General features: G+C 34.5%; 1 protein-coding gene across 1 annotated transcript in view; it reads right to left on the bottom strand.

The window, feature by feature from the left end:
* Positions 1–814: 814 nt before the first annotated feature.
* Positions 815–14,023, bottom strand: part of LOC136848145 (uncharacterized) — a 307,270-nt gene continuing 294,061 nt past the window's right edge. The window contains exons 9-13 of the mRNA XM_067120423.1: positions 9,417–9,588; positions 6,477–6,620; positions 5,205–5,334; positions 4,292–4,523; positions 815–1,471 (exon numbers count right to left, since the gene is read on the bottom strand). Of these exons, the coding sequence (XP_066976524.1) occupies positions 1,265–1,471; positions 4,292–4,523; positions 5,205–5,334; positions 6,477–6,620; positions 9,417–9,588 (885 nt within the window). The 3' untranslated portion in view covers positions 815–1,264. The remainder of the gene's footprint in view (positions 1,472–4,291; positions 4,524–5,204; positions 5,335–6,476; positions 6,621–9,416; positions 9,589–14,023) is intronic.

Raw genomic sequence — 14,023 nt, 5'->3', positions numbered from 1 at the left:
ACGGGTGGGTCCTTGCCAGTATTGTAAGAAACTGGATAAAAACGAAAAATGAGAAACAGCTGAATATTAGAGTATAAAAAATGGATGCAGAGGTTTAGCATTTAAGAACTTCAACGAAAAGAACAGAAGGTAACTGAAAAAGAGTAAAAGGATAAAAGTATGTCAACTGTGGAAAACTCAGAACTGAAAAAAAACAAGAGAATCTGTAAAATGTTGGGAAAAAAATGCACCCACAGATGACGAAAGTAAGAAGTTCGTAACAAAATAAAAAAAAAAAACAAGAGAGAGAGAGACAAACACACACTGAATAGAAACCACTCGTGTGATACGTGTAAAAAAAAAAAAACATACAAAACAAAGCAGACGAAAACATGACTAAATACTGCTCAGACAATGAAGAAGTACAAGATGGCACAGACAAGTAAGACATCAGACATCCTTACAAAGACGTAAGATATGCAAAGGAAAACTATGAAACAATAAAAAAAAAAAGGGCGGGATTAATCTGCCATACCTAACATGACCTTAGCTACACCTTTCTACCTAGATAGAGCATAGGGCACATTGGGATTCCATTGGCTTACAGATAAAAGTCTCTCGCGTTCAGTCCGACACTGCATAAGTATTATGTGTTTTATACAATGCCATTCAGATATTATGTGGATATATTTTATATTTCATACGTCATTATTACTTGTTTTCTCACTGATCAGTTACTATACAATATACATACATACATGTACATACATGCATATATATATATATATATATATATATATATATATATATATATATATATATATATATATATATATATATATATATATATATATATATATATATATATATGCAGTACATGTATCCATATACATGTATATGCACACACACACTAACATATACACCACGAACACCAATTCATCAAAAATGTCACGTATCATTAACATTTTCATTATTATCACTGAATCTGTTGCACCAGGGCCATTTCCCCCCCTCTCGCCCCGAGGGCTCGAAATGACCGAAAAAAAAATAGATCTCAGGATGAATTAAAAAGAGTTTCCTTCCGCTGTACACAAGTCAGCCTAGGAGCCACATCTCAAATTTTCTTCTCCTTTTTATTTGACTTCACTGGAGGATAATTATTATTATTATTATTATTATTCCTCTTGCAAGCACAAACACCACCACAGACGGCGGGTCCCTCACGACGATGACGACGGCGACAGGAGTCCGTCCTCCTCTAGGGGCCTGGCCCTCTCTGAGGCTTTTAGAGAATGGGTGGGAGGAAAGTGCCGGAGTCGTCCAAGGAGTTCTCGGCGGAGGTGCCGTCCGGATGGTTGCCGTTGACACCCAAGTTGGAGGTAGTAGTGGTCGTGTTGGTGTTGGTGGCGTTGGAGGAAGTCGTCGTCTCCTGCTTGGCGCCAGCTTCGCCCACGGTGGCGCTGGCGTCGCGATGGCGCTTGCCTTTGTAGACCTGAAAGGAGAGGGACAATGATGTACTTGAATGGGGAAAGGTTCTCGTTACCTTTTTTCTCTTCGCGAAAGTCTTGTTTACGTGGAAAGCCTAATGCTACACGAGAATTGAGAGATCTCTCAAGTACAAATCAGTAATTAAAAATAAAATAATAAAAATGCAGTTTTCAAAATAAAGGGAGAATTGCATCTAAAACTGGTTATAAGACTTTCTCTTCACATGATAAAATTTTGCTGGCATAAAAATACCATTCTGACCTCTTCAAAAAAGTTTTCTTGGCATAAAAATACTATTCTGACCTCTTCAAAAAAAGTTTTCTTGGCATAAAAATACTATTCTGACCTCTTCAAGAAAGTTTTCTTGGCATAAAAATACTATTCTGACCTCTTAAAAAAAGTTTCCTTGGCATAAAAATACTATTCTGACCTCTTCAAGAAAGTTTTCTTGGCATAAAAATACTATTCTGACCTCTTCAAGAAAGTTTTCTTGGCATAAAAATACGATTCTGACCTCTTAAAAAAAGTTTTCTTGGCATAAAAATACTATTCTGACCTCTTCAAGAAAGTTTTCTTGGCATAAAAATACTATTCTGACCTCTTAAAAAAAGTTTTCTTGGCATAAAACTACTATTCTGACTAACACTTTTATAATAAAAAAAAGCCAACATTTTTTTGTGGAGAGGAGAACAAGAAACAAGAAAGTGAATATTCGTCTACTTAATATGATAGAAAAATAATTTCGAGAGCCCTTAAATTCGAGAGTATTATCGCTAATCAAAAACTACTTTGGATATTTTTCTTCTAATAAAACTGCCCCATACAGCATAAGTCACACGAACTCACCTACTTATTAGGCACCTATAATTAACCCGGGGCTTAAAGAGTTGCAATCGAGTAGTGAACAGGTAGGTAAAGAGGTCATCGCCCCTACCTGCTGAAAGCTAATCTGATTACTAATACCTTCCTTATTTCATTTACCAAACCCCCGGGAGGTTAACAACGAACAGTGTTATGAGTCTACCCCATACTACTTTTATAATTTAGTTAGAAACAAAGAGTAAGGCCACGTACCGGCACGAGGCTTTGGTCGACAACGATAAACAAGTTTTCCTTAAATTTACCTTCAATAAACAAGACAATATTCTCTAGCAACGTCATGTTTTCTCTCGTTGAATTCCCGGTATCCTTACATGAAAAGTATTGCCCTGCTAAAATCCAAAGAACCTAACTCACTTATTCCTTTAAGACACTAATATTCAACCAGAAAAACCTGATTACAATGCCCTGAGGTAAAATTCCGTTAGGAGCTTCCTAAATTCCCATTAGGACCTTGTGTGCTGGCCTGCAGATCTGACTAAGTTTCTCTAAGGACCTTGAGACTCGTCCTTCCAGACCTGAGTGTTTTACCAGAGAGCCCTGATTATTTCACCTTAAAAGCTCAAGTGGTGTCCCCTAAAGGACTTGACTGGTTTCCTCTAAAAGATACAAGTATTCAACGCAATGAACTCAGCAATTCGCTCCCAATCAGGTTAATCTTCAAAAATTACCCAATATATCTCTCCTAGATAGCTAGAGAGCCTTCCTTCAGTGCCTAATTAGTCTTCCCTAAATACCTAATAAACATCAATTATCCGTGAAAAGAAAGTTTCTGTACATCATTCAGAGATTTTACAATGGCCATACTTTCTTAATCATCAAATTACTATTTTGTTAATAGAAACCTAGCGGGACAGAGACTTCCTCTAAGCCTCGAGATTTGGCGACAGGTTGGGGAGTGCGAGACAAAAGGTCATATGTTCGAAATATAAATAAGAAAGAAAATCATATACTGTAAAGTAAATTAAAAAGAACTGAAGAGGCAAACTTATTTTATTTTGTAAACTTATTTTATTTTGTATACCAAAATGAGGGCTTTTATATGCATTCATTTCTACGTTACTAAATACATTCTTTTTCACGTAAACGGTGTATTATTTCCAAGCCAATAATGTGTAAGGGGATAAGTTTTCCTCCACTGCCTTAGTTTTCTGAAGTATATTGCATAAATCTGTGTAAGCATAGATTGATGTTTATTGCTCCTTTTTTAGGATTTTTATTTGTGTTTGTTCGCAGGATTATGCAAGATATTAAAGTGGAGTTTTAGTATTTCGTTTTTGACCAAAGTGGGCATCTTAACTGACAACAAGTGATTAGATTTTGAGAGAGGTAGGAATGTAACTTTTGGGGCAGTATGGCCCACTGACTGGGTCCGGAGGTGGAAGGGACTGGACTGTCTAACCTTGGCGGAGATTTGTGGTCTACGAACATTTATCAAACTTGTATTCTCGTATCTCGATTTTTCACTTCCTTTACTGGACTCTTTTTTCGCAGGTTAACGGCATTTTTGACTTGCTGAATATGCAAATTCGCGCACTCTACTTAACAATAATAATATTCCCATACAAAATTAAACTCAATAATTGAGAATTCAACGCTCTTGCACTATCATTACTACGTTATATCTGCGGTTTTGTCACTAGCAAAAATTAACATTTAATATCTATCTATCTATCTGTCTATCTACCTATATATATATATATATATATATATATATATATATATATATATATATATATATATATATATATATATATATATATATATATATATATATATATATATATATATATATATATATATATATATATATATATATATATATATATATACATATATATATGTATATATATATATATATATATATATATATATATATATATATATATATATATATATATATATATATATTTAAATACGCGTAAAATTTTTTTTATTTGCTAACCGTATATAGAGTGAAGTTTTCATCCTCCGTGGAATCCTGAGTGATGGGTCCAGGTCGCCTGGGGACCCCAGCGTTGGCCCCGTTCGCCACTCCCCCCGCCCTGCGGTCTCCAGTGCCCGCCTGGGTGGATGTGGATGAGGTGGATGAAGAGGAGATGTTGGATGAGAGGGGAGAGTGGAGCCATTCATGCTGTAGAGCCTCCTCGGGTGTCATTCTGGTGCTGGGATCCCATCTGCAGGGGAGTCAAGGTGTTGGATTGCATGAGGAAAATCAACTAAAAAGACGAATAAAGAAGCAAAGAATCGAATAGATATATAAAGAAGCAAAGAGATGAATAAATATACTAGCTGGTTGATTTATTTGCTTTATTGTCCATTGCTATTTTATTATTTTGAATTGTAATTTTGATGGTTTTCGAGATGAGTCAAAATAGCATATATAAGAAGGATTTTGCTTAACGTTGTAATTCTTAGGCAATAAATCAATAAACACTATAAATGAATGCACACACATTATATATATATATATATATATATATATATATATATATATATATATATATATATATATATATATATATATATATATATATATATATATACATATACATATATATAATGTGCAAATGTGAGTACATCATACATACACGCATAAACGTACAACTTTTATACTTCCTTGCAATGACATCCCAACACGGGAAAAGCCGACACCATCAAGAATAAAATAAAAGCAATAAAACAAAAGCACCGTGACATTCCGGATCACCTCGTATGAGTGACAGCCGGATAAAAATGGAAAAAATACGAGCCTGCATGATTCAATTGCAGGAAATCTAAAAAAAAAGTGGAATAAATAAAAGTGTAGTGGGTAAAATAAAAAAACAAAAAGTGGGGGGGGGTGGGTTGTTACTCACTCGAGGCAGCGTGCAATGAAATGGACGAAATGCGAGTCTGAACATTTCAGGACGGAAGCCAGGTCACGTGAGCCGGGGCGCCTCTTCTTTCCTTTACTGTTCGTCACACACCTAGGGTTGCCCTTGGAGTCTGGAGGGGGAAGGAGGAGGCACAGGGTGAGAATGAACACTTTATTACATTCTTTCTGTCTGACATCAGATTCTACGTGACGCAAAATAGATACAGTACTTCTATGTGATGGAATAATTACAAGAATATACTGTACAGTCTATGAAATAATGACAGTTTTACACTTACATACATTGGTATTTAATATCAAATCTATGCAGTGCATAAATAAACACATGTACGTAATCAAATAAATACTTTGCACAGTAAATGAAATTATAAAAGAACGAACAATTATGTACATTGTATTAATCGTTAAATTTCTGTAATTCAACAATTAACACGTGTAGGTAATAATATGTATACAATTATGTACAGTACGTGAATTTATAAAAATTTTAACAGGTATACACATTGTATTAAACCTCAGATCTATGTAGTGCAAGAAGAAACAGGTATATGCAGTAACAAATAAACGTATGTACAGTAAATTGAAATAAAAAATATATATAGCCTATAATAAATAAAAATTGGAAATTTGAGAAAAATAGATAAAAACAATGTGGAAAAATATATTGTGTATTAACAGAAATACTTATACGGCTCCTCTTCCAGTGGTGTAAATGAGCCATTCTTCCATACGAATTCTTTGAGATAAAAGAGTACTCCGGAGAAATACCTTGCTAATTAAATGAGCTCCTTTAATCACGTAAATGGGTTACTAGTAACGACGGAAAAAATGTTCCTTTCCAAACCAAGCAAAATAAATGAGCTAAAGGAAAACTAAGAACTTTTCTTTCTTTGTCAAATGAGCCTCTTTCGCTAAGTTTTGTTGTTGGTAGAAATGGTAAAATAAAACAGTTTAACTGCTCATTTAATTATCTAATTCTATGATCCTCCTATGAGGTAAATTAGTTAGCAAAACACACCAATAACAAACTTCCTTCCGTTAGTTAAATGAGTTCCTGATAGTGAGATAAATGAGTTGGTATATATAAAAATGAAGAGTAAACTGTTTAATCCTCATGCCAAGAGCTCAGTGGATTAGCAGATAATATATATATATATATATATATATATATATATATATATATATATATATATATATATATATATATATATATATATATATACATATATTAATCATATAAAGGAAAACTCACCGAAGAAGAGTCTACGTCTGGAGGCCGCTATAAGGAGGTGATGTGGAGGCAACGACAGGACCTCCATGATACAGGCGAGTTGTTCAACCTCATTCTCTCCCGGAAACAGGGGGTATCCTGTGTACAACTCAGCCAGGATACATCCTGCAAAGAAAGCGAAAATAAAACTTTATTCGATATCGGCTAGTCGATTAGCGAGGCAGCTTTTACACGGCTTTAAGGCGAGGTCGGTATCTGGAAAGATTTCCAGGAGTTGGTTAATCGCATATTCTCTTCAAACGAGAGGGGTATTGGCTCTCTCTCTCTCTCTCTCTCTCTCTCTCTCTCTCTCTCTCTCTCTCTCTCTCTCTCTCTCTTTTTGTATGAATGAATGTATAATAGTCAAGTTCTGCTCATTAAAACGCAGCTGCATACACCTATTGTACAGTTACGTGTAAATAGATTGTGCAATAGCTCGTAAATCCCAGTTTATAAATGGACAATGCTCTAACAATACCGGACTGAAAAACATTAATCATCTCATACAAAGGGCAGAATACCCGCCAGAAATAAAAAAAAGACCTAAGAATACCTCTAAGATGTTGGGTAACTTTCCTTCAACTATAAGTGTATTTCGACAAACATTGTGATATTAGGAGCATCAATAATACGTTGAAGGCTTTCTCTCGCGTATGAATATATTAAAAGAATTCTGCTTTTTTTCCTGTTTGCATTAGGGATTTAATAATGTTAATGTTACAAAACATGAGCTATCCACTCAAGGATTCTTACAAAATAAGAATTACTCAGTCAAGCTCTGATCTAAAATATGATTCTATAATTTACGGGGCATTTCCTAGTTTTTACTTTATATCGTATTTTTTACATTAAAACATGATTTATCCGCCCGAGTATTGCTCTAAAATGGCATCCACTTCAAGATTAGGCAAAAAAAAAAAAAAAAAAAAAAAAACCTGCGGAGGTTGCTTCGGAACAGTCATTAGCTCTCCACTGGTAATTAAATGTACTTTACGCACAAGAAAAAGTAGGAAAAGAAGATACAGGAAATAATATAATCTGCATTTACACAAAAGGCAGCCTGTCAACAACTCAGGGCTAAGTCTATTTCTACGTATTTTACTTTTTGGACCTTTCCTGGGGTGGGGGGGGGAGAAGAATTACTTTATTCTTTTGATTTTCACACTAACAGGATGATTGGTTGGATTTAGATTAAACTTGCCTTATGCCAACACGGGCATTTGCCCAATGGAGGACTGTAAAAAGGTATTGAAGGAAACACTAGGTCTGACATGGACCTCTGGGACCTATTTACCAACCAACACGCGTCAGGAAACGAACAAAGCTTCAAAGTAAAAAAAAAAAAAAACTCATTAAAAGTCAAAAGGATAAGAGGAAACCTTAGCGATAGATGCAGAAGGAGAATGTTTGGGTGTGATTAAAGAGTTTTTTCAAACCAGCCCCGCAAATTTGATGAGCGTTAATTTCACAGGAGGTGAGCACCGTCAACAAAGATTACAGTTCGAGTCGAAAATTACGGCTGTCAGAAGTGCTGCTCCCCCAAGCTTTTGGGAGGGGGCGGGGGGAAAGAAAGTGGGGTGCTTCAAAGAGGAAGTGGAGTGCCCAAGTGGGAAATGTACGAGGATATCTCCAAAATTTATAAATGATATACTCTTAATCAACATATGTATCGAGGCATGCAAGCGCTAAGATACTTGGTGCATTCACCGGCATTCGAAAAGTGCTTATTGCACTTTACGACGAAGGGAAAATATATGGGTAAGTTTACAAGTTCCTTATAAAACTAAATAAGGCCAAAGAGACGTTGGAGACCACATGAAAGGAGATATCAACAAAAATCAGTGGAATTGGCGCTTACACAGCAGTCTATTCCATCTACCATTAAGTATCATTAACACCAATCTTCACCTCAAAAACTCTCAATTACAGAGCATAGTTCACTTTTCAGAGACCTAAAATATTGCCTCGCATCAGAACTATTAAAAATCATTTTCCTCAAACAAATTACCATTAAAAATAAAAAGAAATAGAATATAATTTTAAAAAATCCCTAAAAAGATATAAAAATTTACAGACATCGATTAACGTGACTTGAACATTGTAAGACATCCACGACACTCAAACTTATCAAGTAAACCCATCAATCACTATGCGACAGTCATTACAATATTCCAGTAAGATGACACCTTTCATTCTGGACAGCCAATGAGGGGGCTCGTACTCTAAGCGTGCAATTATACAAGGCAGAGAGAGAGAGAGAGAGAGAGAGAGAGAGAGAGAGTCCTCATTATCTGTGGGTTCGAATCTCTCTCTCTCTTTCTGGTTTTTGTGTTGTGGTACCCCAAAATCTATCACCTTTCTTCATATCTTTTGCATTGTATTGGGCTTCATATAATAAACAGAAATATCACTACCTCTTTACAATTTCAGTTTTTTTTATTTCTTACTTCAAATGTACTGAACTTTGGTCAAGTATTCTGGGGTTTGAATTTGCTTTAATAATAATAATAATAATAATAATAATAATAATAATATTATTATTAATAATGTTATTATTATTACTACCCCAAAATGCCCCACTTCTTGGAACTACTACTACTACTACTACTACTACTACTACTACTACTACTACTACTACTACTACTAATACTAATAATAATAATAATAATAATAATTATTATTATTATTATTATTATTATTATTATTATTATTATTATTATTTCCCACCCTAACTACTCACTAATACTACTACTACCATTACTACTACCGATACTGTAATTACTACTTTTACAACAAATAATAAAAAATTACCATCATTATTTTTATCCTTCTTAGTTGATCACACAAACAACAACATCAATATCGATCGCAATAATAATAATAACAACAACAACCACCCCGGCAGGCAGGCGGGTCACTCACCTAGGCTCCACATATCGATGGGCAGGCCGTAAGGGAGGCCCAAGATGACCTCGGGCGACCTGTAGAAACGACTTTGGATGTAGGTATACACTCGCTGATGGACGTAACAGGATGATCCGAAATCTATGATGCGAATACTGCTGCTTCCCCTTTGTTTCAGTAATACGTTCTCCTGCAAGAGGAAATTGATGATAATAATAATAATAATAATAATAATAATAATAATAATAATAATAATAATAATAATAATAATAATAATAATAATAACGTTTTTTGTTGTTGTTTCCTTTCTGTTCTCACTGTCGCTTTGATGCCATCTGGCCTCTGTGATAATAAAAAAAAAGTAATATTAATCACAGTTTTTCACATGTTTTTTATTTCTGTTTTCGATATTTCTTTTATATCACCTGGCTTCTATAATAATAATAATAATAATAATAATAATAATAATAATAATAATAATAATAATAATAATAATAATAATAATAATAATATTTTTTTACTGCTCTCACTACTGCTTTTATATCTTCGGGCTTGGATAATGATAATTATTATTATTATTATTATTATTATTATTATTATTATTATTATTATTATTATTATTATCACCTCGATCGAAATCACAAAATGAAATATTTATAATTCTGATACCAGATAAAAGACAACAGTGACGAAGTAAAAAGATATCTAAAAAAAAAAAAAAAACATGATGTTATATTATGATGAAATCGATTTTTGCAACATCACACGTGGGAAAGGAAACATTATTTTCAGACACAGACATAACAGAGTTTGATGTGCACAAAATCCCTCTGACTGAGAAAAAAATTACAATTTATATTTCACTACAATGATATACAAATATCAATGTCAATTATAACTTTATTTTCACCGAATACTTGATGCTGAATGAAAGAGCGTAACACCTTACCAGGTAAAAAAATAAATCCCTTTAAATCTGCATTTACAAAAAATGAATGAAGAACCTTGGACGTTAAATCCCTTACCATCACCTCCTATTTTTATTCCTTTTCCTAACGCAAGAAAAATAAAACTGAAAAAAAGAAAAAAACGCCAATAAAGACGATGTATGTAAAGTCACGTTCACAAGAGCTACCTTTTCAACGCAACTCAAATTTCAGCTGATTTTCAATACATAAATGAATAAACAAACAAATAAATAAATTAATAAATTAATAAATAAAAAATAAAAAATAAATCAATCAATCAATCAATAAATAAAGTAATGAATAAAGAACGTGTGTGCTAGGAATATCCGTTTCACTGAAACTCAAACGAAAATCTTTTATCAGCAAACTATTGAGAGAACGTCCATCAAAATTCCACATGATGAATCTTTTTACAGAGACATCTCGAATTTTATATTCCGAGCTTCACCAATTAACTAGGGCATGAACACAGGCTTATAATACGCATATTGTATTAACATATGGTTGTGAGAGGCTGAACTGCCAATTTAAAGCGCAAGGAATTTCGGTAACTTATCTTGTGTGGCATATAATGACTCCGCCACAATGATGCTTAATGCCTAATAATCCCCGTAGGAGGGCAGTGCCGTCGGTGCACCTCATGAGGTGCACTGTAGGCATTACTGAAGGTTCTTTGCTGCGTCCCTTCGGCCCCTTAGCTGCAACCCCTTTCATTCCTTTTACTGCACCTCCATTCATATTCTTTCTACCATCTTACTTTCCACCCTCTCCTAACAATTGTTTCATAGTGCAACAGCGAGGTTTTCCTCCTGTTACACCTTTCAAGCCTTTCTACTCGCAATTTCCTTTTCAGCGCTGAATGACCACATAGGTCCCAGTGCTTGGCTTTTGGCCAAAAATTCAATATTCTATTCTAATGCCTAATAATAATAATAAAGTTAAAAGCTCAGTCCTTTCTGATAAGAAATGAAAAATACAGAACTAATGATGTTGGGCATTTATCTGTGCCTTCTGTTCAAAGTCAACCAAGACCTTTATGTCGATTTAATGCGAGTTAGTATAGAAACAATAGATATCTGATCATACAACAATGGCTGCGCAGTCCATATTCACAGTATCATTCATTTATTTATTTATTAATTTACTCTTCTATTTATTTATTTACGTAAATCTTACCGCCCGATTTTGCAGCGCGATGCTGCCAAAATGTTTTGTATCCTGGTGCATATTTTGAAGTCCCTCATACGTATTAAAGTGATGCTTCGCAAAATCGAAAATGAGTGGGTTTAATTCTATCACCAGTATTGGCTATTTGGCGCAAATTTTGACAGCAGGACGCTATAATAGCCAGAAAACATGCTCGTGTGATAATACCTCAGTTCGTTGCTCGTGTGATAATACCTCGATTCGTTGCTGAAGAAACACCGTCTATTCAAATCTATGAAGGTTTGGCGAGCACTCTAATATCATTTTCTGCTAACTCTTGTGGATGAAATTTTGAAGAATGAAAAAGTCGGCAGGTTAGTTTCAATGACGATCATTCTCCCCGTGAAATTAATAACAGTCATAAGGCGGGATTGTTAAACGATCGTTTAGTTTCTTGTAATGTGCTGTTCTTTACTTTGCATTTTTTTTCTCTATACGGGCCTTTTATCATTATTGGGGTCCTTGGCTTGTAGCACTATCTTTCCAGTTTTCCAGTTAGGAAATTAGATAATAATAATAATAATAATAATAATAATAATAATAATAAATAATAATAATAATAATAATAATAATAATAATAATAATGTGTAATAAAAATCCACAATTATATAGTAAACAATTATATAGTTTACTATATAATTGTGGATTTTTTATTACACATCGTTTCTCATGAGATTGTGAATTTCTTAGCAATAATAATAATAATAATAATAGTAATAACAGTAATAATAATAATAATAATAATAATACAGCACAGCAACTGTTGAATACTGTACCTGGATAACCACTATAGATGAAATTAAAAACGACCTCATTAACACATACAATAAACTGCTAAATAATTGATTTTTATACCTTACCGAGGAAGGGTGCCAAGAATTATGACGATCACTAGAGAGGAAAGCTCTGTCAGATCTTTTTTTTTTTTTTTATTCGATAGGTTAAGATAACCCCACGCTCACTGTCTCGAATACGCTTTTCGCTGGCCTGGCATCGAGGCAAATCGATCACTCTACTTGAGATTCATTTTCTTCTCGCGTTTGTTTCTTTCTTTTCTTGAATCGCTGCAAATCGGGAGCCATTATATTTCTGTTGTTTTTCTTAGCGTATCAGTAATATGGTCCCTTCAGCTTTTCCTAATAAAATGTGCTAGCAATGAATATATTTTACATCAGGAATGTAAATTCGTTTGCACCCATCTCTTTAGATCTTTTTCATTTGTGGTGTAGATACCAACGCAGAAGTTTTTTAACAACGAGGCGGTCACGCATGCGCAAAGCAAACTCTGTGCTGCAAATAAAGGTAGGTGTTAATGAGCTTCAATCCTTAGGTGAGGCTTACACAGTACATCAGGGACTCTGAAACCGGAAATAAATAACGAGAACTATGCTTCTTTTCCCCTATCCAGCTGAAACGTTCTTCCGCACCTTTTCCCACCATTTTCCAACCTACCTCTTGTGTTGTGGAAGCTCAACTGAACTGGCCATCCAGTTATTAAACGTACGACATTAATCTCTTATCTGGTCGACGATAAATTGAACTGGATATTAAAAATTCCTCCTATTTTGATCACATGTTAACTGGAATGTTTATCCCACCTAAGACATCCTTTCTTATCTTATCGAGGATTTTGAACTGAAATGAAAATCCTGAGTTCCCTGTAACTTATATCTTTTGTATGATCGAAGATTAAATGAAATGAGCATCACAAATTCCACTAAAGAAACTCCACCTTCTATCTTATGAAAGCTAAACTGACTAAACATCTGGAATTCCACACAATACACCCACCTCTTACTTATCGAAACTCAAAAACACTGAACATCCGAGATTCCACATAACCCATTCACATCTAATCAACGACTGATTAAAACGCTTAACCAGAAATCTACGTAAGACTTCCACCTTTTATGTTATGGAAGATTAACCGCAATCATCTTAAACCGCAATAAACCTTCGGGATTCCAAGTAAAAACATCCATGACTGAACATATTATGATAGCTCAGCTAAACTCAATCTCCAGAATTCCATGTAAGACATCCATCCCTTCTCTTATTAAAGATTAAGAGCAGTAAACCTTCGGAATTCCGAGTAAAAACATCCATCTTTCATCTCACCTAGGCTCATCTGAATTGAGCATCCGCGACGCGATATGAAACACCTGTCCCTCATTCATACTTAATTGAGGATTAGGAATTCTACATTATGACGCAAGGGCATCCCCACCGGTTACAATAACCTTTCCATGACTTCAGGAAAGGGCATGAGAGTACTAATCCGATTTCTCTGAACCCATTCGCTGCTCAGCTTCACAAGAAAAACTCTGGATACGAATTCTTCTGCTACTAAAATCCCGGTTTTTTATTTCGTTTTCCTTAGCCGATATTTGCATCGGCACGTTCTCGGTTTGTTTCTCTCCACTTTCTGTATATTCAAAGGCACGTTAGCGT

Source organism: Macrobrachium rosenbergii, chromosome 18 (genome assembly GCF_040412425.1).
Source record: "Macrobrachium rosenbergii isolate ZJJX-2024 chromosome 18, ASM4041242v1, whole genome shotgun sequence".
Lineage (NCBI taxonomy): Eukaryota > Metazoa > Arthropoda > Malacostraca > Decapoda > Palaemonidae > Macrobrachium > Macrobrachium rosenbergii.
The sequence above is the reverse complement of the archived record's forward strand: the minus strand, read 5'-3'. Positions and strand labels throughout refer to the sequence as shown.